The sequence below is a fragment of the Chaetodon trifascialis genome, chromosome 9, assembly GCF_039877785.1.
Source record: "Chaetodon trifascialis isolate fChaTrf1 chromosome 9, fChaTrf1.hap1, whole genome shotgun sequence".
Lineage (NCBI taxonomy): Eukaryota > Metazoa > Chordata > Actinopteri > Chaetodontiformes > Chaetodontidae > Chaetodon > Chaetodon trifascialis.
The window spans coordinates 29,017,935-29,045,808 of NC_092064.1; the positions used below are offsets into that span (position 1 = coordinate 29,017,935).

Genomic DNA, 27,874 nt, shown 5'->3' on the forward strand with positions numbered 1-27,874 from the left:
ACGCACACGCACGCACACACGCACACTGTATACTGGTGGAGGAGGAGGAGCAGGAGGCGGTGTCCACTCTGCTGAGAGGAAACGAAACTGAGAGCAGACTCCTCTCCAGCTGTTATTCCTGCGTTTCCACTGAAAGAAAACAACAGCCGAGACACTTAATAAACAGGTGAGCTTTGACTTTTTACCTGTTCTGACGTCATTTCGCTCTAATTCAGTTTGTTATAGAACTTCTTACAGTATTAAGTCTTCAGTTTCGGTTGCAGGCAGTGTATCCCTCTGCACACCTCATTAGAAATAAGAGAAATAAACAGAAATTCTCTGCATCGTGAACTTCTGTGTAGCCGAAAACATTTTAGAAAATGTTTGATTTAAAAATCAAACATTTTTTAAAAATGTTTGATTTTTGAATCATTTGTTGTTTCGACATTTTCTGAGCTAACGTGAAACAGAAAGAGTGACTTCAGAGCCTGAACGCTGCTGCTGTCTTCCTTTGTTTGTCACCCTTACCTCACCTTAATATTACCTTAATGACAGACAGACATGTGACTGGAAAGTCAAAACTTTTACATATTTAACTCCCTCGTTTGATCCCACCACATGCACAGTTCACTGACGTTTGCTGCTCTCAGAGTGAACTCACAACATACTCAAAGGCCGGTTAGCTTAGCTGAAAGTAACATGTTCTGTACATGGAGTCGTGAGCATGCTAACGTGGCTTTGCTATGAATCAGCTCTGGTTATTTCAGGATTCACACTGATATGATTTACATATGAACAAAGTGATTCATGCTACTGTTTCACATAAAAAAATCATTGAATTCATAGATTTGACCTAACTGATGACACATGAGAGGAACACTTCAAACTGGCTGACGGTTTGCCTGGAACTCACTTTTAACAAGGCCAAATATAAAGAAAATGACTCTAAATTCATGATGGTGAGGCTGTGGCTGCGGTCATCACAGATGGAAATGAACATCTGTCCATCAGACAGTCGGGCAGTCCACCTGGTGTTAAGCATGGCAAATCAACAGGTGACAGCATAACCCTAACCCTAAAGGCATGTTGGCCAACCAGAAGGCTGAAAAAGGTATTATTGGTAGGCTAGTGCCTCCTCTGAAAGAGGTGGGTTGTGGGAGTGTTGGGTTATGACCTCCTTAGTGTCTTCTGACACCTCTGTTCTTTAATTAAAGTGAATGAGTAATTGTACATTTATGTGTAAACATGTAAAAAGTTGGTTAGTGACTGCGTTATTTTTGGCTTTGTCCAACAAACAAAGGAGATAACGGCGCACACTCTGACGACACAACCCAAAAACTCTTTTCCAAAAGCCTCATTTTCAGTGAGCAAAAACTGCCACAATGCATGAAAAATACCCATGTGGAGAAGTACCACTGGCGTAGATCAGGATCTGGGTATGTAAAGCATTGCTAGAAAATTCAGGGTGGATGGTTCAGGTTGGTGTAGTTCAAAGGGTCAATGAGTTTGGAGGAATCCCAGCAAATACAGAGGTGACTGCACCATACTCTGGTCCTTGATTTAATCCTTCTACCCTCTCCTCTTTCTGACGTCCTCCAGATATGGCCTCAGCCAACACGTCCCTGTCCGAAGACCAGTTTTTGTGTTCAATCTGTCTGAATGTTTTCACTGAACCCGTGTCCACGCCCTGTGGACACAACTACTGCAAGAGCTGCATCGTGGACTACTGGACCCGCGGTGACTTCCACCAGTGTCCACTGTGCAAGAAGAACTGCAGCACATCCCCTGAGCTGCAAGTCAACGCAGAATTCAGAGACATGTTGGAGCTTTTCAAGAGGACAAGCGTCGCAGGTGATGACAGTGGTCCTCCTGCCGGGCCTGGGGAGGTGCCCTGTGACCTCTGCCATGGGATGAAGCGTAAGGCCCTCAAATCCTGCCTGGTTTGTTTGGCCTCTTACTGCAGCACTCATCTGAAACCACATCACGCAGTTCAGGCCTTAAAGTGGCACACGCTGATCAACCCCGTGGCGACCCTCGAGCACAGGGTGTGCCAGAAGCACAACAAGCTGAAGGAGTTTTTCTGCAGGAAAGACGGGAGCTGTGTTTGCATGGTGTGCTTGAGGGATGACCATGTGATGCACACAGCCGTCTCTTTAGAGGAAGAGGTGAAGGAGAGGAAAACCAAGGTGACGTATATGAAAAGGAGTGTCAAGCACACTCTGAGCCAGAAGTGCACCATGGCTAAGGAGATTAAAAACGCTATGACGCTGGGTCGGCAGGAGGTGGAGAGAACGAAAGCAGAAACCGCAAAGGCCTTCGCTGCTCTGGTGGCCATGATCGAGGCCAGAAAGGTGAAGCTGATGGAGCTGCTGGAGGAGAAGCAGAGAGCAGCAGAGCAGCTGGCTGAAGCACTGCTGAGACAACTGGATCTTGAGATTGTCGCGAACAGTCGGACCAGAACCAAGCTGGAGGAGCTCTCAAAGACCGAGGATGACTTTAGCCTCCTCCAGGACCTCCCATTCGTCTCGTCCTCTTCGAACACAAAACAGTGTTTTACAGCCAGAGTCCAACCTCTCCTGAAGGTAGAGACAGTGAAGGGTGCGATGGCCAAGATGGAGGAGACGCTCAACCAACAGATGGAGGATATAACCAGTGAAGTCAATCTAGCAGATCAAGAGAAGACGCTTGAGGAACTGGTGCATACTCAAGCAGAGGACGTGTTTGATGATGAGCTCGGGAAAATCCAGAAACAATATGCAACAAACATTACTCTGGACCCCAACACAGCACACCCATCCCTCATCCTCACAGAAGACAGGAAGCAAGTGAGGGGTGGAGGCGCAAAGAGGCAAGTCCCTGACAACCCCAGGAGGTTTGACTCCCTCCATTTTGTCCTTGGAAATGAGGGTTTTTCCTCCGGCAAGTTCTACTATGAAGTCACGCTTAAAGGACAAACAGGGTGGGAAGTCGGGGTAGCGAGAGAGTCCATCAGCAAGAAGGGTGTTGATCTGTCTCTCAGCCCTGAAAACGGATGCTGGACGTTGGGGTCGTATTGGGGGCGTTGCCAGGCCAACACCAATCCTCCGGTTGTCCTGCCCTTGTCTCAGCAGCCCCAGAAGGTTGGAGTGTTTGTGGATTATGAAGGAAGCTTGGTGTCTTTCTACGACGTGGACACTCGGGATCTGATCTACTCCTTCACAGGATGTGCCTTTGCAGGAAGTGTGCCGTTTCTGAGTAATTTACTATCACTCAGAGTTTACTCAGCGAAGACGAAGATCTACCCTTTACTCCGGCCCAGCTGTGAGGAGGGGAGCATCTCGCCTCCTCTACACATCACTCCTGTCTGATGCAGAAAAGGGAACGTGAGTGATCCAGTTCGATGAACTCAAGCCCGACTCGCACGAACTGTGGTTTGTGAAGAGGATGTCACCGAGTCTGTACCTGTACAGTCAAATGTTTGATGTGATTAGATGTGTTTAACAACTTCTCAGTACGGCGGCGCCTATTTTTAGGGGGATTTTTGGCTTTTATGTGTTTTGTGCTTATAGCTATCACAACCATCACAGCACAGTCATATCTGGAGCTAATGTTTAAGATCTGAGTGAAACACAGACCAGTTTCACTCTTCAGAAAATCTCATCAGGATACAGCAGATAATTAAACTGTCATACATTAAGCTCATCACTGTGCACACTTGTAATATGTTATTTTTGATGTTTTTAATGTTAAAATTGCACATATGGTAGATTATTTTATCACGTATTCAAAAATCTTCAGACTCTGTGTTCTTAAGGTTTGGGGGACAATTGTTGTCATATGTTGGCAATGCAAAGATCTTTGTCATAGTCAACATTGTCAAAGTCTGCTGCTCCACAGTGGATTAGTTACTAGTTAATTATAGACACAGTTAATAGTTGGTTATAGTCACAGCTGAATGTTTGCATTAAAGTACTAAAGTAACAGAGTTCAGGAGTTTACCTGACTGTACTTCTTGTCCATGTTCAGGTATGATGCTACCTGTCTGTCTACCTTTGCTTCTCTGGACTCACTTGTTTGTCTTGTTTCCTGCTTTTATTGAGTAAATGTAGACAGAATAGTTGCAGCCCAACTAATCTGCAGGTAGTCCGGGTACAGTTAGTTTCTCTCTGAGCATTATATCAGTGTGTGTATACTGCCCTCTAGTGGTCCAGGCTCATAATGACATCTTTGTTTATTTTGATATAGGTGCAGTTATGCCCTGTGGCCACTGGAGGACGCTGTAGATAGATAATTCTAAATGACAGGACAGTGGTGTCAGAGCTACACAGAATAAAGTGACATGATTTTAAATTTGATGGCTGTTTGTAGGTTTTTTTTTCTCCACAGCTTTTCTCTGTCAAACCACAGCAGCTCACCCTGAAGAGATTCATGTTTTTATCAGTGATTAAACTGAATAAACACATGGACACAAATGAATCAGCACGCAGTACTGTCGTGACTCACCTGAGCTGACCTGAGAGCTGCCCAGTCCAGCACAGAGCCGCTTCACTGCTGAGTCCTGCAGGTTGTTAGTTCGCTTTGTAAGTCAGAGCTGAGGAGCGTTTCTCTGTGAGGCGGCTTTGATTCAACCTAAAAGTGAAAGGAAACACTTTCATCTCAGACTTTCCAGAGAAACTGACTCCAGGGGGGAGGAAGGATGTTCATAATCATGTTCCAATCCAGCACATCTGGAAAGGGAACGCAGTCTTCTCTCTCAACAGACGTAAAAATCACACAGTGATTATGCAGCACAGATAGTTTGACGTAGAAACTGACAACTTCATCAACAACAGTAGATAAAGCACAAAAGACGGTCAGTGGACAGAGCTAAACGAAGCATCCCACCTTACTCTAACCTGAGGGTCTCCAGTCTACGGTGTGGACCCTCCCGTCCAGTCCAGTCCCGTCCAGTCCGGTCCAGAGCATCCTGCACGTCAAACTGTGGTTCTTCTCTGAGGAGACAGATTCTTCCTGATCATCTTCTTCATGTACTGGGCTGTTTTCTGATTGGTGTGTGAGAGCCTGACTGGTTTCCAGTGAGACAGAGTGAATAAAGTCTGTTCTGGTGGAAACAGGTCAGACAGCCCATGAGCTCAGCACTTTTAACAATCACAGCTGATAACCATTTCTTTCTTAATATTTGAAGCCGTCACGTCTGAGAATGCTTTCTGTTCTTCATACAGGTGATAATTGACCACAATTTGGGCATTTTGCCATCAACCATCATGGCAGTTTTGTGTTGCAATCGAAGGTCAGACTCATTCTTGCTTCTGATTGGACCGGACGCTGTGCTGCCCGCCCTCCTCCCTCTCCATGTGGCCTCTCGCTGCTCTCAGCGCGCCCCCTGTCTGCCACTCAAGCCGGCCTGAACCAATCGGGTGCTTTTGTCCTTTTCACGTACGTTCGCCGGCAGCTAGTGCTACTATCCAACATGTCGGCTACGTCTGTGTTTCCCATGTGTGTGCGAGCGAGCCGGGGCCTGCTGCGGCTCAGGAGCGGGGCGGTGGGTGTCTCTTCCCCGGCCGTGGTGGACATCGTCCGGACACTCTCCACGGACAAGCCGCCGGCCGGAGCGGGCAGTGCGACGGGCGGTCTGGCTCAGGCAATCCTCCAGGAGAGACTCCAGCAACAGCAGCAGAGTCAGGTGAGGCAGCTAGCCTGCTGGTGTGCGCTCGATTTTATAAGGTGCCAGCAGCCGGCGGTGTTGGCGGGGAGAGCGAATGCACTGCAGATCGTGGGTTTGGACGTAAACCCCGCCCGCACGAGTTGTCCCTCTAAACCAAATCGGAGCCACTTTTCTGACGTTTGTAACCGTATGTTAGGCTGAAAGCTGGTTTACACTAAATATTTAGCGGACATTGTCCTCTGTTGTATATCACTGTCAATCAAATGTCTCCTTCGGCATTGTTAGACTCCTGCTCCTGACTGCGCGTGTCTCCGCTGAATGAATGAACCTGAGATGGGGGTAGCTAACAGGTTAGCTAGCTAACGTTAGCATGCGTTTTTACAGGGGCTGGCAGGTTGGGCGTCTCTGTGTACCGTCCGCGAGAGACACACGAGTGTAACAGTCATTTCCCGGGCTCAGCCGTTCCGTTTCCCATCAAAATACTCCATTAATGTGTGTGTGGTTTGTCTCTCTGGCTAGCTGTGACAGTTAGCATGTGGTTAGCATGAGCTTAGCTCGTCGGTACCTGCTGTTGTAACCTGTGTAACCTCGGTAACGTGGAGGTTGTATCAGTTGTACCCTGTTGTACTGCTGCTGGACACGGACACACACACACACACACACACACACACACACAGACAGACAGACAGCTGACAGATAAACGGCGTTAACAGCCAAGGTTTGTTTGGTTTGAAGGTCAGAGCAGACCCCCCCCCTCCCCCCGCACTACTTCAGCCTTCCTCGAAACCCAAGTTTGTAACACGCACGCACACACGCACGCACGCACGCACACACACACACACACACACACACACACACACACACACACACACACACACACACACACGACGCGCTGCTGATTTTTCAGGTATATTTCTGCGTCACTTCCTGGAAAGACGAATGAGCGCAGATATGAACGTTTCTTCATAATGATCGAAATGAGACACAAAATGTCAACATGTGACTTTTCACCTGTCAATCAATCGATCAGCCAGCTGGTCTTCAGATCAAACACAGAGAGGGTTCAGAGAGGAACCGCTGTTTCTGCAGAGGACGTTTAGTCTCAGGATGGACATGTTGACGTCCACAGCAGACACATTACTGTTGAAACATGTGCAGGTTGAACGTTTCGTCCACTAATTGTGAAATATTGAATCTGATAAAGAACACGTAATGTCGGCTGTTTTGATTTCAGGATTTCAGATTCTCTCATTTGAAAAGATGAAGGTGATGTTGAACTGTGTCCTCGAATCTAAGGTGATCTACAGGTAATATTGTTGATGGACAGACTGTACATAAAGGAAGATAATCACTTCCTGCTTCTGGGAGTTCTGATTGGACGGTAGGCGGGGCATTGGATAAGGTGACAGTCTGATCATTATGGCGTTAATAATGGTAGTTTTTGTTTTTGCTCAGGGCCAGCCGCCTCCTGAAGGAGGTGAGGGGGACAAGGAGGGAGAAAAGACGGAGGACAAGAAGCAGAAGGAGAACACGGCCTACGCCAAGAAGATGGTGCTGCGGCTGGCGGGACTCATGGGCCTCGGCGGGGCGGTCGGCATGGTCTACATATTCGGTGAGTCTGACTGTCTGCTGGTCCCTGAACCCGCTCAGCCGACACATTATCCTCCAGAAAACTGCCAGAAACACAGAAACACCCAGGCTTTGTGTTGAGGCCGACGTGCGGTCACATCAAAGGAGGCCTTGCAGGACGGCGTCCATCACGCTGTCGCTCCGTCTGTCCAGTCGTCGCTGTCATTGGCCGCTGATGCCTCGCGGTCGAGGTGAAGCCGCAGCTTGTGATCATCACGAAGGAAACGGGTTTCAGCAGCGCGCGCCGGCTGCGTGTTGTTTGACGTCGAGCATGCTTCATGCTAACGAGCTCAAACATGGTGGAGCCTGTCAGATGACAGCTCATTTCATGCTAACGCTGTGTAAAGCCAAACAATAAATATATTGATTGAGAAAATAAATATTAATGATTGATCTGTAGTCGACCTCTGTGTGGCTAAATGGGTTGAGCTGAAACTTGATCAGAAGCCCCCCCCCAGGGCGTTGTAAACATCGGGTGTGATTGGTTTACCGCCCCCAGCTTCCTGGTTGGAGGGACGGCCCACAGGTGGGTGGGGCTAGCAGCTGTCAGTCAGAGGCGAGCAGCAGAGGAGAGTCAGACGGAGAACATTAAAGAGGTTAATTCATCCGTTTGTCAGGTAGAAAGCAGAGCAGGTTTGAGCTTCCTGCGAGCCGAGCAGCCAGGAGCCGCTGACGTTTGGCCTTATCAAGACCACCTGAGGGAATTTTCAGGGAATTTTCAGGGAATTTTCCTGGCAGACAGCAGTCAGTCAGCGGCGGCGTGACAGATGGATGTTTATTATTTCAGAAGCTACTTTTGAAGTTTACCGTCCTCGTCTCATCCAATCATGGCATAATTTTGGAATACTGAACGGGAATAAGCTCCTCTAATGTGGAGCTTCATCAGGTCTCGGCCATGTGGATTAGCCCCTCTGAGGTATTCTGGATTATAACGAGAACACGCTCGTCTGCATCTGTCTGTGGTTTCCTGCAGGTCGCTTTGTGAAAGTCTTTGTTTCTTCTGTTGTCATAAGATTTGGTGTCGTGCCGCTGATGTTTGCAGGAGTCGGTGTTCAAAAGTTTTGAGTCTGGGAATGAAATGACGTGTCTGAACGCTGCGATCAAGCTGCACAAATACGACTGAATGTTGTGCAGTGAAAAGGCTGAAAAGGTGTGCATGTGACGCTTTGTCTTTACTGAAGCTGCAGCTGACAGTTACTTCCTTATTGATTGAACTATTGAGTATTTTTAACCCATCAGAAGTTCTTGCAGCTCGAGGTGACGTCTTCACACATTCTGTTGGGAGTGTTTGACGTTTCCTTCTTTAAACATTAATTCTGTGTTCGTGACAAACGGCTCAGTCAGCTCATTGTTGTAGCTCTCGTCGTTAGCGGTAGCATCATCTGAACCCTTTCTGTGCCGGTGTGCTGACGCCAAAACGATGTCTGTGATGCTTTTGTTCCGCCACAGAAGCCTCAGGTGTGTTTTCCCATTTTTAACTGTCAAATTCGAACCACAAGCAGGAACTTTACTTGAATAAAACTGGAGAAACTTCAGTTTCCAGCAGATGTTTGATGATTCTGTCACTTCACTGCACCTCACAGTCTGAATGTTTGAGTGGTACTAAACCTGTTCTTTCTTTCTCAGGCACCAACTCAGTGGACGAAAAAGGAAATATAGTAAGTTTTATTGTCACGCACACACACACACACACACACACACACACACACACACACACACACACACACACACACACACACAGCATCCCTGCAGGTGTGATTCGGCCCACGTTACAAACCCGTCAGTCTTTCACAGTCATGGTGCTCTAAAAGCTTGTGTCCACGCTGTGAGGACACGTTTACCCGTCTGTTCGGTCAGGTGGGGTCTCGGCGTGTGTGGCGGTTTGAGGCGGCACACTTCGACGCTCTGCCGCGAAGTTCAGCCGCCTTCTCCTCGCCTCACTTCCTTTTGATGTGTGGTGGTGTTTTCCTCACCTCGCAGGTAGCAGATCCTCTTCCTGTGGTTTAGGAGGCTGTGAAGGGCTCAGGGTGGACGCTGGAGTCAGTGTGGAAAGCATGAATTTACCCAACGGCCTCGAACACAACATGTGACAACATGCAAGTCTGACTCCGTCTCAGGCAAAGGGTGTCCTCACCAACGCAAACGGTGTCCTCACCAACGCAGAAGTAGCTGCTATACCGCAGCAGTGAGGCCATTCGACCAGCGCTGCGTCTGTCCGTCCATCAGAGGTGTGGATGTGGACAGACGAGCGCTGTCAGAGGTGTTGGCATGGGAAAGGAAGGAGCACACTTACGTCACCTTCACCTTTTGTTCGTTGTCGTGCTGTAAGAGAAGGGACGACATCAAAGAGCCCAGTTATCCCACGTCCACACAGCAATGGCTGCCACCTCCAGTCCCCGCATGGAAATCCATTCAGGGACCAGGCTGCTGTCCAGATGCTTCTAGGACTGTGAACTGTAGGACAGTCCACCCAGGTGTCTTTGTAAAGACGGAAGATCTAATCACCAGGTCCTAGATCTCTGTACTGGGTCTGAAAACTGGTTCCAGTCGTAAAACATGTCCCCACATGATGTCAAATCTCCAGAGAAGAGACTGACTGACTGTCCACACTTGAAGCACAGACTGTCTTTAATGTCAGTGGGATTAAACTTGTTTAGTTTTAGGTTCATTGGACTGATTTTAAGATGAGTTTAGCGCCTGCAGTTGTTACTGTACTCGTGTTTATGGGAAGCACAAAGCAAACTGTTGGAATCAGACGTCTTTTTACTGTTGGACAGGACGTCTTAGAGTCAAGAACCCATCAGCATCTAATGCCCTGCGCTCATCAGCGTTGTGGTGGTGAGTTTCCTGTTCAGACAGCAGCTGACTGGTTTTCTCTGGGTCCAGCTCTCAGACAGGATCAGCTGTTGGAGGTGTTGCTCTGGGGAGACAGGCTCATCAAAGGGCACACTTCTCTCACATTAGGGTCCTTTTGTTGGCGCCAAAGAGCCCAACATGTCAGGAAGGCTTCCTGCTGAGCGGCCGTTAGCGTCCTGACTTTGAAGCCGTCAGCCCGAGAAAGACGAGCCGTCCAGAGAGAAGACGGCCTCAGAGGGCAGAAGGATGACCTCAAACCGGCTTCAGGGTCCTTTTTCAAGCAGTTTGCATCAAACTCTCGGGGCCCTGATGGTCTCAGTCCTTGTTCTGCTGCAGAAGTCTCTGAGAAAGTAACCCCACATACAAAAGCTTTATGCCCGAAGAGTCCAGATTGTGACGTTTGACAAACTGCAGGTTGATCGTATGAGAAGCTGCAGGGGTGGAATTCATGTGTGGCATCAGTGTGTGATGAGGCGTGGATGTGATGAGGCGTGGACGCGATGAGGCGTGGACGTGGGAAGGACGGCCGTCTTTTGTCTCCGCTCACTTCCTTACAGCCGCAGAGGATTGCTTCCTTCAAAGAGCACACTTATCTCACCTGGACATCCTGTGGGGACCGTCCAGCGCCCCATGGACGACACACTTCTCACGTCAGCGTGGCGGCCGCCTTACGCCGCTCGTCAGCCTTCAAAAGGCACACTTACGACGCCTCGTCATCCTCGGGCTCTTCGTCACCTTCTGCTGAACAGGACTGTGACATGTGCTGTGTGTGTGTGTGCGTGCGTGCGTGCGTGCGTGCGTGCGTGCGTGCGTGCGTGCGTGCTCACATGAAGTTAAAGGAGAAGCAACAAGTCCAAGTCAATGATTAGTTGAGCTCAGGGAGGAAACTGAGCTGTGTTCTTTCCCCGGTGCTATTTTCACTTTTTACAAATGAATTCATGGTCAATGACACACATTTTAAATTGTTTAAGTATGCAGATGACATGGCCGTAGTTGGCCTTCTTCAAAAATTAGATCCTGTAGGTGAAGCAGCCTATTTGGGTCATACTCAGGCACTTCAAACATGGTGTCATATTAGTTGTCTGGAAATCAACGTGGCCAAAACAAAAGAACCAATCATTTGTACAAAACAAGATCTGAAGACAGAACCAGTTTCACTTGATGGTCAACATGTTGAAACTGTGGATAACTTTAAATACCTTGGCACTTTTTTAGACTCCCAACTGAGCTTCTCTGGAAATACAGAGTTTATCTTTAAGAGATGCTCACAGCGCCTCTATCTCCTCAGGAAACTTTGTGGCCTTGGAGTCAGTCAGCAGATTTTGGAGCTTGTTTATAAAACTATGGTGGAAAGTGTTTTAACCTTTCATCTTCCTGCTTGGTATGGTCACCTAAATTGCAGACTTAAGAACAAACTTTCTAGGATTGTGTCTGCGGCCAGTAAGATAATTGGCAAACCTCAGAAGCCTTTGATCCAACTTTTTACAGAAAGGACGAGGAAAAAGGCGGAGAGCATCCTGTCAGATCGCTCTCATCCTCTATTCAGCCAGTTTGAGCCTTTAAACTCCGGGAGGCGCTACAGAGTCCCTCTGGCAACTAAAAATGTATTTCAGAAATCCTTTGTCCCGAGTGCTATTAGTATCCTTAACTCTGCAAAGTGACTGATGGGATGTGGTCCATAGTCATGCCATGAACTTCTCTCAATACTTAATGTTTATAATGTATCTGATTTTATCTATGTACATTTTATTGTATTTTCTTTCTTATTTTATTTTATTTTGTTATTATTATTATTATTACTATTACTATTACTGTGTCTGGTGAGCCAAAGACAAATTTCCACCCCCCTGGTGGACAATAAAGATTTATTCTATTCTATTCTATTATTCTATTCTAAGATGTTAGGACGTAATGAAATCTTGTCCTCCAGATGTCTTGCATTGTCCAACCAACCGTCAAAATCTCCAAAATGTTCTTTGTTCCGTTTGATTTTTGTGCTCAAATCGTTCAGAAACAGCTTCGACGGATCATAATCTTATTTCTGAACAAACTAAACTCAGCTGTTGTCGAACTTTCTCCAGTCTTTGTTAAAGATAACCGAAACGTTGATGACAGCGATCAGTCATGCCTCGATGCTTTCTGCTGCTTGTCTCCAGCGTTAATGTCTCGTGCTCTCTGTGGGTTTCAGGGACAGTTTTTGTCCTGGCTGACTTTGATATACAGAAATATAAAGTGACAACATGAGGACTGTCCCTTTATTAGGACTCTGGACAAACAGGAAATTAGCAAGTGATCTTTAGCTTGTCCGCTGTACTGCGCTGTGCTACACTGCCCTGAGGTCAGAGGTCACGCTCAGCCCCTCAGTCGATCCTCCTGCGGTGCAGGTCGGAGGCTGCCGACATGTCGTTTGTGATGGCTGTGAGGTGTTTTGTCCTCTGAAGTCTTGTGGGGACGCGGGAACCAGGCCCCGTCCTCTCCTCCATGCCGTGTTGTAAAGACCTTTCCTTCCCGCCGTCACACGTTGTAAACTCTCGGCCGCATCCTGTCGAGCCAACAGGCCGACCGGATCACTTCAAAGCCGAGGCACACTTCCGCCACCTTCCTGCTCCGCCCCACGGGGGAGGACGCTCTTCAAAGGACGCGCCTGTCCTCAGCTTTGCATCTTACTGTACTTGTGTCTGCGGCTGTGAGGGAAACGAGGACGCGCTCGTCTCATCTCGCTGTTCGTCTTTAGGGAACAACACAGTGTCCTGATGCCGTCAGAGGAGAGTTAATTAGATCGTCCCAATTGTTTGATTCTGTCGTCAGACTTCCCTCTGAAACCCTGCTCTGTGTGGATGTACGTGAATTTGTCTGTCCACATGTAATGGCTGCATCGCGTGAGAAGCAGTCAGAGCATTTAATTATTTATTTAGCAAAAACTACATGAAGGTATTTTTAGGACGATACTTCGCAGCACCGTATCGTTTATACCTCACTTTGCTTCTTCTGCACATTTCCACGCTTCAGTCGGGCTTCTTGTGCTCATTGTGGGACATTCTGATGAGACGGCACACTTATCCCACCTTCCTGTCCAAACTTGTGTCAGAACTGGACATTTGTCCTCCGTCCTTTCTTCTCCAGAGAAGCAGAAACCACCGAGCTGCTGCTGGACAATTTGATGTAAACGTTACCTCAAAGAGATCAAACCTTTAGAGCTTCAGTAGACAGAAGGTGCTTGTCTACATGAAGAACTAACAGGACACACAGGTGGTGTGGACTTGTTGAAGGACTCGTCTCTGAAGTGAAGCCACGTGGAGAACAGCAGCAGTGATCACTGATTGTACACTGAACAAGCTTCAGGCTGAACTTCAGGTTTGGTTTTCGGAGCCAGATCTCAGTCACATCAGGCAGGATCACTCTGTAGTGGTTTTGTATTTCTGTTTGGTGTGTGGGAACCTGACAACCCCCCCCCCCCCCGGCTGCAGCGCTGCAGTCATATCAAGGTGTCGATGAGCTTTAACGACCCTTTCACACCTCCGTCCTTGCTGACCCTCACAACACAACCAGCAGCAGCTGAGCTGTGGCCCCCGCCCTCAGTGCACCCCCGTATGTGAGCATCTGGGTCTGGTCTGGATCTGCTCTGCCGGCTCTCACGCAGCCTCGTCTGTTTGAGCTCGCTGGAAAGTGTAGACAGCAGCAGAAGTCAACAGCCTGCCAACCTTTTCAGCCTTTCCAGAAGCTTTTTCACGAACTTCACCTGCATTCAAACCTCAGAAACCTGCTTCCACGTTACATCCCTGAGTGTTTTCTCCTCAGGATGTTTGGTCCAGTCTATCAGGCCAGCAGGTGGAGTAATAGAAATCCAGTGTGCCCAATTAGAAAGGTGTTAGCTACTTGTTGTAATGGGATCTGTGTTGTGTTTGGTTCATGATTTATGTTATCTTTAATGAGTCACGTCATGGTGTTCACACGTGGACTGTAGAAACCAGGACGGAGTGGACATTTTGCTTTGTACTCTCTTAGTTAGTTCAGAATTAGCAGCCACACGCGTGTTTTCAGTCATCCATATTAATTTTACCTTCAGTCTCCTCATTTAAAAAACTAATGAGGCGACTCCGTGAGTGTGAGCTGAATACAGCTGCACGTCTGCTTCATGGCCACCAGGGGGAGTCCCGCACCAGAGCCCTGAGCTCTGCTCCACAGTCCTGACCAGCCCTGCACTGCTCCTCCTCCTCCTCCTCTGGGCTTCCTGCATCATCTCCTCCATCCATGTTTCTCCTTCTCCCTCTCTCTCTCTCCTCCTCCTCCTGCTTCCTCTTTTCCTTTTCTTCCGCTCTCTGCTTTTCCTCCTCCTACGTCTTCTTCATGTCATACATTCTCTCCGTCTTCCCGTCCTCTCATGTTTTCCTTTCTCCATTTCCTCCCTTTCTCCTGCGCCTCCTTTTTGCTCCTTCTGTTCTCCTCTCGTTGGTTTCTGTCCTGAGGAGCCACACGAGTCCGTTTAACCATCAGTCATAGGGTGATTGATTTCTTGTGTTTCGTCATGCACACTGATTGGTCCTGATGTGACGATGACACGATATCATTGATTTTCAGTCAGCTGTTACGTGTGATTTTAATACCTTTTCTCACCTTTCTGCCTCCCCACAGATTCCAGATGAGTTCGACAGAGGTGAGTGGAAACACACCGGTGTGTGTGTGTGTGTGTGTGTGTGTGTGTGTGTGTGTGTGTGTGTGTGTGTGTGTGTGTGTGTGTGTGTGTGTGTGTGTGTGTGTGTGTGTGTGTGTGTGCGTCTCCGTAGCACAGTCTGAGGCCTGTTAGCGACGTTAGCATCAGCGCTGCTTTGTTTTCAGAGCGTAAACAACGTCGTCTGAACGTCTTCCCCTAGAAGGTGTTTTCAGTGACCTAACATGCAGTTTGTGTGGACGAAAAGCCAAAACACATTTAAAGGAGCTGCGTTTTAGAAAATACCCGTTCAGAGGAGGCCTCAGTCCAACCAGCAGCAGCTTGCAGACTGAGAGATGCTTTCTTTCTGTGTGTGTGTGTGTGTGTGTGTGTGTGTGTGTGTGTGTGTGTGTGTGTGCGCGCATGTGTGTTCGTGCACGTCAGTGTGTGTGTGTCAGTGTGTGTGCTGTGTTCACGCCGCCTTGGTCCAGATGAGTCCTCCTCTGTCTTCTGCTGAGCATTTGTGTTTTTATTGACACGCTGGCAGCGACGCGTGTGTTGATGTCAGCGTTTGTGTGAATGATGGATCTGTCTGCAGAGCCTCGATGGCACTGCCAACTGCCTCCCACCCCCACACGCCCACACGCCCACATGCCCCCACCCCGTTGTTCAACAACCCCCCCCCCCACTGCCTGTCCAACCGCTCCCAACACACAACACAAACACACACATGCACTTACACTCAACTGCCCAAAATGTCCCAGAAAATGTCCCAGACAGAGTCATGAGAGTCCAGAAAGCTGGATGAGTGATGAGCCCAAACATCTCAGACCATCAGCTCGCCCTCTAAACGACTTCTGATCACCTGCTGCTACCAATAATCACTTCATCAATAACTCTGTCCCCCAGAGGTCCAGCCTGTGTCCTGCTGCACACACCCCTCCTCCTGAATCTGTCCCTCCGTCACAAAACACTCCCTGAGGTCCACTTTGTCCTCATCTGTCCACAGAACTCGTCTCTTCATGCCTCCCTCTGCGTCTGTAACTTTATTACCGTCTCTCCTCTGTCTCTCTGTCTCTCTGTCTCCCTGTCTGTCACTATCTGTCTGTCCATCTGTCTGTGTCGAAGCATTGATGGATTGATTCATGAACAGAAGGAGGGATGTGGATGCATGACTGGGCCTCCGGGACAGTGAGGTATTGACGATGGGATTATTGGTATCAGCAGGCGATCAGAGTTAGTTTAACAGGACACTTCTGTCCCAGCAGATCGACTCGATGTAAAGCTCACAGCTGTCGCTCACACACACCCATAAACACACACACAGACACACACACACAGTATGGATGCTTCCAGGCACCGGTACACTCCGTTAGACCTGCTCACTGAAAGGCTTCAGAAACCTCCAGCAGTCCAAAGGTCAAAGGGAACTTTGACGCCTGTTTGCTTTAAGATGCCACAATCAAACGACCCCCCACGCTTTTATTTTGACTCTCATGCTCTCAAGTGTTTTTGAAGATCTATGTCGTCTTCAGGAACCAATGGGCTTCGAGATGAGAGCCACAGACAGGAAGTCAGACGGTGCTGAGGGACACATGAACACATTTTGGGCTTTGGTTCAATTTGTTGATCTGCAGAAAAATAATTAATTAATTATCACATTTCCTCCAGATTGTGTGTGATTGCAAACAGAAGATGTGCGAGGTGTGGACAGCTGGACGGACAGAAAGAGACATTTGTGATACAAGCGCTGTGATTTACAGTGACAGTGATGCAGCAGCAGTAAAACTCTTCATTATTGTCCTTTAAAAGTGTGTTTTTATGTGGCTCTCTCGTTTTTTTGGTTTCCCACAAACAGCTGCGTCCGTCCTACATCTGGACGAACCTCGGGGGGCGTTTTGTCTTCAGGAAGCTCATTGGCAGCTGTGGTCACATGATCATCACAGCACCGTGTGACTGTGCCTGTTACAACATCTCCCGTCGATTTGCTGAAAGGTGCTCAGACTGAGACGCACCTCCGCCCGTTTCCCATCAGCCCTCTGCACAGTAATGAGGGCCAATCATGATCGGGGGCCTCTTAGGGACCTCTGGGACCAGGGCCAAATGTCCCCTGATGAGCTTAGGGACCGGGGTAAAAGTTCATGATCCCTCAGGGAGCAGAGACGGAGAATCTCTGCTCCATCTCCTTCATCCTGTCCTCTTCCTCGTCCCCCAACTCTCTGGTTGCCTGTTTCGTTACAGCCTCTCTATGACTTCCTCCTCTTCCTCCACTCCCCCACCCTCCCCCTCTGCCATCACCTGCTTTCCTCCTCCTCCTCCTCCTCTGGGAGCAGCAGACGGCGTGCAGAGGGATGGGCGATGGCGGGATGGATGGATGGGTCTTATGGGACGTGTTTGGCGACGGACTCTGTTTGCGTGCCAAGTGGTGGCATTCGGCATTCCACCCACACACACACACACACACACACACACACACACACACACACACACACACACACACACACACACACACACACACACACACACACACACACACGCGAACACGAACACGCACAGCAGCCCCTTGAGTTTCGTGACAGACTGACCCTCGGCCCTCGCTGCGATGGCGTCTCCTCTGTGTGCGGTTGCGGATATGCAGACGCACTCAGAGACGAACCAGCCCCACGTGTCCTCCAGCGTTTCCCAATCGTTTTTAACCGTTGGCACATAAACACGTGTTGGAAAACTCAGAGCGCGCTCGTTAGTTTTTCCTGAGCTTTCATCTCGATGCTAACGATGTTGAGTAGACCTCCGTCTCCAGTCGTCTTTCCAGCCTTCAGGTTTGACTCAGAACAACATTCAGGTGCCTGATGTTCAAAATTGGCCAAAAGTGACACAGAAACACATGCGTTCGACCCGTTCCAGCATCTGTTTTTGCACATCGTGTCCATAAGAGGGCAAACCGCTGCAAGAGACACTCTGCAGTTTATGGTTCCATGTCTTTGGAGCCTTTTTTCCCATGATTCCACACGACTGATGGAGACAACAGTTTGTGTACGTGGTCCAGTACTGAGCGAGCGCTGTGGCTCAGGCTGTTGGTTGGGACTGGCAGCATTAAGGAAGATGGACGTCACCGTTAGAGCGAGGTCTGTTGGTTTAACCAGCAGCGGCCGTGCTGCCACCAGACTCCATTCACAGAAACATCGTTTTAGCATCGTGAAACACGCTTCAGTCAAACTGGGCAGAAACAACAAAACTCACCAAAACCTTCTCCGGCAGCCACCTTCAGCTCTGATTGGTTGAGATAAACTCTTAATCAGAAGCAGTGGGAGTTTTTTCACGTCTGACTCTGATTAAATATGTCTCGCTTTAAAGGACAAACAGTGATCACGCTTTGGTTTTGTGACTCTGATAAAACGTTCAGACATTGGACCTCTCGCACTGTGACACTGGACTCCTCCCAGTGATGGAGGACAAACCTTTGTCTTAAGCTGGTACGAAGCTCCAGCAGTCTGAGTGGGACGTCTCTGAAGCTCAGCACAGAGACACTCTGTGGCTGTGGGACATTTCCAGCTGATTTTGTCTCATTGGACATGTTTTTGAAGCACTGAGCAGAAATCAAACTCTGCATGTGTTTAGCATGTCGCTGTATGTACGCACGCACGCACGCACACATACATACATCACTGAGGCCACACTGTCGTTTGCCTTCCAGAGAGAAAACAAACGATTGATGGAGGAGGAGGAGGAGGAGGAGGAGGAGGAGGAGGAGGAGGAGGGTGTTGTTGTGAAGCAGATGCGGAGCCTGACCACAGCTTTTGTTCGGGAGGAGGCCCCTCCATCCTCCTCTCCACCTCCACCTCTCTGCATCCCTCTTTCCTCCCTCATGTTTTCTCTCTTTTTCTGCTTCTTCCATCCTTTCCTCTTTCCTTTATCCCTCTTGCTCTTCTTTTATACATCCCTCCTTCTTTCCTCTCATCTTTCCTTCCTTTACTCGCTTTCATCTGTCCTTTTCTGCCTCCTATCCTTCCTTTCCTTCCTCTCCTTGTCTTTTTCCTCTCCTCCCATCCCCTCCTTCTCTCCTCATTTGCTCCCCTCTTTCCTCCCTCTCCTTTGCCCTCCTCCCCCTGCACTGTGTTTTTAACCGTCTCTTTCTGTTTGTCCTTCATCCTCTTTCTTCTCCTTTCATCTTTTCTCTCATTATTTTGGTCGACCCCTCCCTCCTCCGTTCTCTCTCTCTCTCCCTCCTTAACTGGCTTGTGTCAACTTGTTTTCTTCTCCTCCTCCTCCTCTTCCTCCTCCCTCTGTTTCTCTTCGCTCCTCACCCGTCCTTTACAGCTTATTAAAGCTTTATACGGGAATATTTTCTCACACTTCGGCACAGAAAGTCTATGCAGCTCCATCCAAAACGCTTTTTTATTTGAACATGAAGTGGAATTCCTTCTTTTTCCTTTCAGTTTATGGCACCGCCAGCCTTCATCATCTGCCTCTTCGTCATTTACCAGTTTTAAAACGCAGAGACTCCACTGGAGCTGTGAGGAACATTTAGATCCATCATCAGACGGTCGGGCTGCTGCGGTTCAGACCAGCTGTCAGCTTGTTCGATGCTTTGATCTGGTCACGATCAGGCTGATGTCACGTGCTTATAGAGTTACAGTGAGCTCGGCGACATTTGTCTTTTTTATCACCTTCATATTCAGGAGAAACAGGTCGTTCGCAGTCATGTGACTCCTTCAGACGGAGGGCAGGAAGTGAAAACTGCCGTGGACGAGATGAAGCAGAGTTCTTACTGAGTTTAGATAAAGTTATGAGAGAAAGGTCCAAACTGAAAGTCAGATCATATGTCTGATGTGACTCTGACGTGATGAAGACGAGCGATTCTTCAGCTGAACTGAAAGATTTGCTGCAGCAGATAAAACCTGTGGCTGCTCGTTCAGACGTCATTCTGCTCGAGAAAACAAATGAAAGCAGACAAAAGTCTGGAGGAAAAAACTTTCCTGTTAGCGTTTGGTCCACGACCTCGATACCAAAGTGCTCCGGATGACTGACGTAGCTTTTATTGTCTGTGGATTAACCGAGCAGCAAACGCTCAGCGCCGCGGTGCTCAGTGATGATGTTTATGCTATGGTTGTTAGCTCGGTTAGCCAATCACAGCGGTCGAGTGAAACGGCACTAAAGATGAGGATCGTCTCTGAACACGTCATTTATGTTCGTCTTGTCTTATGAGACGTTAACACTGAAGTGTTCGTCGTGTTTCTTGTGGCTGTCACTTTAAAGTAGCGTTTGTTCAGTTTCTTGCTTTTTCACTGTTTTTTCTCTTGATAAAAGCCCCTCGTGGTGAAGACAGGTGGACAGGAACGCACCTGCAGTTAGAGACCAGCTGGTGAAGGAACTTCAGCAGCTGAAGAGCCAGACATCACACCTGATACTCTCACATCCTGGTCTTTGAAGCACGTCCACACAGAGCAGCCGAATCCGCCCTCTCACAGCACGATGACCTCGGCCATGATAGCGCTAGCCCGCCCGTCCTCAGCGCCGACCTGGCAGACCAGTTTCAGGGCTGGAGGAGGGTTGTTGGCCCCCGTCGGCCCACCCAGGCCGGATTCAAGGAAAACACAAACAGGCCTGATCTGACAGCTCGACCGAGCGAGGCCTCTCGGACAAAGAGCCGGCATTGACTATGAAAGGAAGACCGTTAGAGAGGGACAGGAGATGAAAGGAGAGGAGGAGAAAGAGGAGAGGTGGCCTCTCGTCCTTCACTCCCAGCATGTCCTCAGTGTGAGACACAGGCCGGACGCTTCAGGGCTCTAACTGGGCCTTATTTACGTTCTGCAGGAACCTGTTTTTGTCTCATCCAGGTTTGGATGTGGTCCTCTGTCCGTCCTGTTTTCTGTCCCAGCTGGGGCACGCCTGGACAACCATTCACAGCAGCTCCTGACCACACCTGAGACTGTCATCATTTCAGCCTTAAAAGATCTCAGTCAAACGTTCAAGGCCTGAAGACATTAGACAGAAAGTAAGTCATGTGATCTGGAGCCCAGAGAACCAATCAGAGCCCCCGTGGTCGACTTCCTCCTGTCAGCAGTGAAGCCGACAGCGTGACAAACACCGCTGCTCCTCTTCATCCTCTTCCTGTCATCCTCTGTTCATCTGCCCATCAGCCTCCCCGAGACATCACTTCCACTCCTCCGTCCTCCGTCCCCTGTCCTCCCCCGTCTTCACCGCCGCCTTTCGTCCAACCCCATTCTCCATCAATTAACATGATAAAGGCCTGCCTTTATCTGCCCCCCCCCCAAAAAAAACACACACACACACATCACAGAAGGCATCCACACATACGTCATCGGCATATACTGCATACCACACACACACATGCACACACACACACACACACACACACACACAAACTCATCTGTCTTTCTGCAGGGTGTGTTTGGTTGGTTCCCAGGGGAGAGGTTACTCCACAGCCCCGCATACACTCCCACACCGCCTGCGCGCGTGTGTGTGTGTGTGTGTGTGTGTGTGTGTGTGTGTGTGTGTGTGTGTGTGTGACGCCACCCTCCTTCAGTTTGTTCCTCACACACACGCACACACACACACACACACACACACACACACACACACACACGCGCGCGCGCTCCTGATCATTCAGGGAGCCGCACGCTGGCCCTCCTCTGCTCGGTTTCCTCGCGGCTTCGTTCGCTCATGAAATGAGATCTTTGGCAGAACGCGTTCAGAATTATTCACAGCTCGGTGGAGTTTAAAGGCGTGACTCAGAAACAAGTCGTGTCGAGCTGCAGAGACCAAAGGGAGCAGCCGGCATGTTTATTCTGTTAATGTGGGGGTCTGCGGGGAGCGAGTGGCTTTTGGAGGCAGCCAAAGTGTCCGTCTTCATCAGCTTCATTACTGCTGTTACTATGTCCTCATGATGAAGAGCAGATGTGTGAAGCGGTTTCCATGAATCGTTTGGTGGTCCTCAGACGTTTTCACAACGTCTACAACAAATGTCAAATGTTTGTATCCAAGACATTTTATGAAGACACCGTGGTCCTCTGTGTCTTCTATGGACACTGATGAACCTGTCGGGGCCTCGGGCCAGGTGCTTCACTGGTAACGCAGGTTTGCCAGTTTGTTGTCCTTAATTTGACTGGTTTGCAGCCACGTAATCGTGTTTGTTTACATCAGCTGGACTGTCTCTAAAATCCACTTTGTGAGCCACGTTTAGAGTCCACTGTCTGCACTGTCTCCATTGTCTTCACTGTCTCCACTGTCTCCACTGTCTGCACTGTCTGCACTGTCTGCACTGTCTTCACTGTCTGCACTGTCTCCACTGTCTGCACTGTCTGCACTGTCTGCACTGTCTGCACTGTCTCCACTGTCTGCACTGTCTCCACTGTCTCCACTGTCTGCACTGTCTGCACTGTCTGCACTGTCTCCATTGTCTTTACTGTCTGCACTGTCTCCATTGTCTTCACTGTCTTCACTGTCTGCACTGTCTCCATTGTCTTCACTGTCTGCACTGTCTCCATTGTCTTCACTGTCTTCACTGTCTGCACTGTCTCCATTGTCTTCACTGTCTGCACTGTCTCCATTGTCTTCACTGTCTGCACTGTCTTCACTGTCTGCACTGTCTCCATTGTCTTCACTGTCTGCACTGTCTTCACTGTCTGCACTGTCTCCATTGTCTTCACTGTCTTCACTGTCTTCACTGTCTGCACTGTCTCCACTGTCTCCACTGTCTCCATTGTCTTCACTGTCTTCACTGTCTGCACTGTCTCCATTGTCTCCACTGTCTCCACTGTCTTCACTGTCTTCACTGTCTCCACTGTCTCCATTGTCTTCACTGTCTGCACTGTCTTCACTGTCTGCACTGTCTTCAGATCATTCGTGTCCCTGTCCTGTAACGTGTCAAAATACTGAGTTTCTGTACATCCATCTTCTCTAACCTTTGCTCCACCCTGATCTATATGAACCTCCTCCATCTGCTAACACACACACACACACACACACACACACACACACACACACACACACACACACACACACACACACACACACACACTCACACACACACACACACGTGTGAAAGTGTGAGCGCGTCCTCACAACAGGACCGTGGCAGATGGCTTCGGCTTCCTGCTTCAGCACGCTGCTATGAACTCTGGGGTATTGAGTCCCGGGGGAGCAGAGCGTGCTAGCTTCAGCGTGTGTGTTTAAAGAGAGAGAGGTGGACGCTAGAGAGTGCCGTGTGTGTGTGTGTGTGTGCAGTAATGAGCCCGTGGCCCCATGGGAAACGGAGTCTTTATTATTATTAGTCATTAGCGCGCTGACAGCTGGAGGTGTTATCAGCAGACTCGCTCGCTCTCTTATCGGCGGCGTCATCAGAAGGTCGTCTCTGCCTCACTGATCAGTTCGGAGGCTGCGGGTCAAACCAGGCGACTCCTCTGATCGCCGCGCTGATAACGACTGGCCAATCAGAGCTCGTCCTGCTGAGTGTCAGATCTTGGTTTGTGGTTTGTTGGATAACAGCGGAGCTCGTGACCTCCAGCAAACGGTCAGATCCTGCTGAAGAAGACAACCTTTATTAGTCACATTAACACTCGACATGCAGACATTCAGAGAAACACGCTCATACAGCTCATGTCATATAACACGCCATGACATCATGTATTTCATTACCCACGCTCAGCCTGATCACGGCACGAGCATCAGAGACTTATCGCCTGAGACGACGTCTCGAACGCAGTTTGAAAGCACTCTGAACACAGATGAGACCGGTGATTGGTCGGCGTGAGCGTCAGTCAGAGCGTTAGTTGTTTTCGGAGATGAAGTCGTCGTTCGTTGGATTGTTTCACTTACTCCACGCTCCTTCATCTCTGTGTTGTCTCTGTCTTCAGATCCTCTGGTCGTCCAGCAGCTGAAGAGGACCTTCAAATACTTCAAGGACTACAGACAGGTGAGTGTGAGGGCGGTGCTGTGGACAGCACACCTGTGCTGTGAACCGCTCACCGCACTCATCTGTGTGATGTGAGATTTCTGCCATCAGGAGCTTCATGCAGGAGTCCCATGATGCTTTGGGGTTTTCAGAAACTCCCATGAGTCTATGTTCTGCAGGCGTCTCTTAATACGGGCACGTCCCGTCTTCCTGTTTGGGCTTTTCAAAGCGCTGATGTCTTCTTCCTGTGGACAGAAAATAACCTTTTAAGATGGAGTCTTCACTCGTAGGTGTGTTAGAGGTGTGTGTGCTGGATTTTCCTCTTTGAAGCCACCACTTCCTGAATTTTCTCCAACTTCCTCCTCTGATTCTGGAAGCTGTTGTGAAATGTGTGAAATATGTTCATACTTAGTGTGCTTTGATTTATGACGGCGCTGTGTGTGTGTGTGTGTGTGTGTGTGTGTGTGTGTGTGTGTGTGTGTGTGTGTGTGTGTGCGTGTGCGTGTGCGTGTGCGTGTGCGTGTGCGTGTGCGTGCGTGTGCGCGTGTCTGTGTCCTGTTGATGATGTCACGGTCAGATGATCATCGAACCGACGAGCCCGAAGCTGCTGCCCGACCCTCTGAAGGAGCCGTACTACCAACCTCCCTACACGCTGGTGCTGGAGCTCACCGACGTCCTGCTGCACCCGGAGTGGTCGGTACGTGTCCTCACGCTCGCCTCCTCACGCTCGCCTCCTCACACTTGTCTCCTCACGCTTGTCTCCTCACGCTTGTCTCCTCATGCTCGCCTCCTCTCTCTCGCCTCCTCACACTTGTCTCCTCACGCTCGCCTCCTCACGCTTGTCTCCTCATGCTCGCCTCCTCTCTCTCGCCTCCTCACGCTTGTCTCCTCACGCTTGTCTCCTCACGCTCGCCTCCTCACGCTTGTCTCCTCTCTCACCTCCTCACGCTTGTCTCCTCATGCTCGCCTCCTCACGCTTGTCTCCTCACGCTTGTCTCCTCTCTCACCTCCTCACGCTTGTCTCCTCACGCTCGCCTCCTCACGCTTGTCTCCTCACGCTCGCCTCCTCACGCTTGTCTCCTCTCTCACCTCCTCACGCTTGTCTCCTCATGCTCGCCTCCTCACGCTTGTCTCCTCACGCTTGTCTCCTCTCTCACCTCCTCACGCTTGTCTCCTCACGCTCGCCTCCTCACGCTTGTCTCCTCACGCTCGCCTCCTCACGCTTGTCTCCTCTCTCACCTCCTCACGCTTGTCTCCTCATGCTCGCCTCCTCACGCTTGTCTCCTCACGCTTGTCTCCTCTCTCACCTCCTCACGCTTGTCTCCTCACGCTCGCCTCCTCACGCTTGTCTCCTCACGCTTGTCTCCTCTCTCACCTCCTCACGCTTGTCTCCTCACGCTCGCCTCCTCACGCTTGTCTCCTCACGCTCGCCTCCTCACGCTTGTCTCCTCGCGCTTGTCTCCTCACGCTTGTCTCCTCACGCTTGTCTCCTCACGCTCGCCTCCTCACGCTCGCCTCCTCACGCTTGTCTCCTCACGCTTGTCTCCTCTCTCACCTCCTCACGCTTGTCTCCTCACGCTTGTCTCCTCTCTCACCTCCTCACGCTTGTCTCCTCACGCTCGCCTCCTCACGCTTGTCTCCTCACGCTCGCCTCCTCATGCTTGTCTCCTCACGCTTGTCTCCTCACGCTCGCCTCCTCTCTCTCGTCTCCTCACGCTTGTCTCCTCTCTCTCGCCTCCTCACGCTTGTCTCCTCTCTCTCGCCTCCTCACGCTTGTCTCCTCTCTCTCGTCTCCTCTCTCTCGCCTCCTCACGCTTGTCTCCTCTCTCACCTCCTCACGCTTGTCTCCTCATGCTCGCCTCCTCACGCTTGTCTCCTCACGCTTGTCTCCTCTCTCACCTCCTCACGCTTGTCTCCTCACGCTCGCCTCCTCACGCTTGTCTCCTCACGCTCGCCTCCTCACGCTTGTCTCCTCTCTCACCTCCTCACGCTTGTCTCCTCATGCTCGCCTCCTCACGCTTGTCTCCTCACGCTTGTCTCCTCTCTCACCTCCTCACGCTCGCCTCCTCACGCTTGTTACCTCACGCTCGCCTCCTCACGCTTGTCTCCTCGCGCTTGTCTCCTCACGCTTGTCTCCTCACGCTTGTCTCCTCTCTCACCTCCTCACGCTTGTCTCCTCACGCTCGCCTCCTCACGCTTGTCTCCTCACGCTCGCCTCCTCACGCTTGTCTCCTCACGCTTGTCTCCTCGCGCTTGTCTCCTCGCGCTTGTCTCCTCACGCTTGTCTCCTCACGCTCGCCTCCTCACGCTTGTCTCCTCACGCTTGTCTCCTCTCTCACCTCCTCACGCTCGCCTCCTCACGCTTGTCTCCTCTCTCACCTCCTCACGCTTGTCTCCTCATGCTCGCCTCCTCACGCTTGTCTCCTCACGCTTGTCTCCTCTCTCACCTCCTCACGCTCGCCTCCTCACGCTTGTTACCTCACGCTCGCCTCCTCACGCTTGTCTCCTCGCGCTTGTCTCCTCACGCTTGTCTCCTCACGCTTGTCTCCTCTCTCACCTCCTCACGCTTGTCTCCTCACGCTCGCCTCCTCACGCTTGTCTCCTCACGCTCGCCTCCTCACGCTTGTCTCCTCTCTCACCTCCTCACGCTTGTCTCCTCATGCTCGCCTCCTCACGCTTGTCTCCTCACGCTTGTCTCCTCTCTCACCTCCTCACGCTTGTCTCCTCACGCTCGCCTCCTCACGCTTGTCTCCTCACGCTTGTCTCCTCTCTCACCTCCTCACGCTTGTCTCCTCACGCTCGCCTCCTCACGCTTGTCTCCTCACGCTCGCCTCCTCACGCTTGTCTCCTCGCGCTTGTCTCCTCGCGCTTGTCTCCTCACGCTTGTCTCCTCACGCTTGTCTCCTCACGCTCGCCTCCTCACGCTCGCCTCCTCACGCTTGTCTCCTCACGCTTGTCTCCTCTCTCACCTCCTCACGCTTGTCTCCTCACGCTTGTCTCCTCTCTCACCTCCTCACGCTTGTCTCCTCACGCTCGCCTCCTCACGCTTGTCTCCTCACGCTCGCCTCCTCATGCTTGTCTCCTCACGCTTGTCTCCTCACGCTCGCCTCCTCTCTCTCGTCTCCTCACGCTTGTCTCCTCTCTCTCGCCTCCTCACGCTTGTCTCCTCTCTCTCGCCTCCTCACGCTTGTCTCCTCTCTCTCGTCTCCTCTCTCTCGCCTCCTCACGCTTGTCTCCTCTCTCACCTCCTCACGCTTGTCTCCTCATGCTCGCCTCCTCACGCTTGTCTCCTCACGCTTGTCTCCTCTCTCACCTCCTCACGCTTGTCTCCTCACGCTCGCCTCCTCACGCTTGTCTCCTCACGCTCGCCTCCTCACGCTTGTCTCCTCTCTCACCTCCTCACGCTTGTCTCCTCATGCTCGCCTCCTCACGCTTGTCTCCTCACGCTTGTCTCCTCTCTCACCTCCTCACGCTCGCCTCCTCACGCTTGTTACCTCACGCTCGCCTCCTCACGCTTGTCTCCTCGCGCTTGTCTCCTCACGCTTGTCTCCTCACGCTTGTCTCCTCTCTCACCTCCTCACGCTTGTCTCCTCACGCTCGCCTCCTCACGCTTGTCTCCTCACGCTCGCCTCCTCACGCTTGTCTCCTCACGCTTGTCTCCTCGCGCTTGTCTCCTCGCGCTTGTCTCCTCACGCTCGCCTCCTCACGCTCGCCTCCTCACGCTCGTCTCCTCACGCTTGTCTCCTCTCTCACCTCCTCACGCTCGCCTCCTCACGCTTGTCTCCTCTCTCACCTCCTCACGCTTGTCTCCTCATGCTCGCCTCCTCACGCTTGTCTCCTCACGCTTGTCTCCTCTCTCACCTCCTCACGCTCGCCTCCTCACGCTTGTTACCTCACGCTCGCCTCCTCACGCTTGTCTCCTCGCGCTTGTCTCCTCACGCTTGTCTCCTCACGCTTGTCTCCTCTCTCACCTCCTCACGCTTGTCTCCTCACGCTCGCCTCCTCACGCTTGTCTCCTCACGCTCGCCTCCTCACGCTTGTCTCCTCACGCTTGTCTCCTCGCGCTTGTCTCCTCGCGCTTGTCTCCTCACGCTTGTCTCCTCACGCTCGCCTCCTCACGCTTGTCTCCTCACGCTTGTCTCCTCTCTCACCTCCTCACGCTTGTCTCCTCACGCTTGTCTCCTCTCTCACCTCCTCACGCTTG

General features: G+C 50.6%; 3 protein-coding genes across 3 annotated transcripts in view; 2 read left to right on the forward strand and 1 right to left on the reverse strand.

Annotated features, from left to right (window-relative positions):
• The window catches only part of capns1b (calpain, small subunit 1 b), a 193,456-nt gene that overhangs the window by 122,360 nt on the left and 43,222 nt on the right, over positions 1-27,874 (reverse strand). The gene's annotated exons all lie outside the window — the stretch shown is intronic.
• LOC139336240 (E3 ubiquitin-protein ligase TRIM39-like) lies at positions 66-3,637 on the forward strand. Its single transcript, XM_070970260.1, has 2 exons — positions 66-166; positions 1,579-3,637. The coding sequence occupies exon 2, from the start codon at positions 1,581-1,583 to the stop codon at positions 3,324-3,326; it is 1,746 nt and encodes a 581-aa protein (XP_070826361.1). The 5' UTR covers positions 66-166; positions 1,579-1,580; the 3' UTR covers positions 3,327-3,637.
• Positions 5,399-27,874, forward strand: part of timm50 (translocase of inner mitochondrial membrane 50 homolog (S. cerevisiae)) — a 28,838-nt gene continuing 6,362 nt past the window's right edge. The window contains exons 1-6 of the mRNA XM_070970476.1: positions 5,399-5,641; positions 7,079-7,235; positions 8,879-8,910; positions 14,741-14,762; positions 23,633-23,691; positions 24,248-24,367. Coding sequence (XP_070826577.1) covers positions 5,429-5,641; positions 7,079-7,235; positions 8,879-8,910; positions 14,741-14,762; positions 23,633-23,691; positions 24,248-24,367 — 603 coding nt within the window. The 5' untranslated portion in view covers positions 5,399-5,428. The remainder of the gene's footprint in view (positions 5,642-7,078; positions 7,236-8,878; positions 8,911-14,740; positions 14,763-23,632; positions 23,692-24,247; positions 24,368-27,874) is intronic.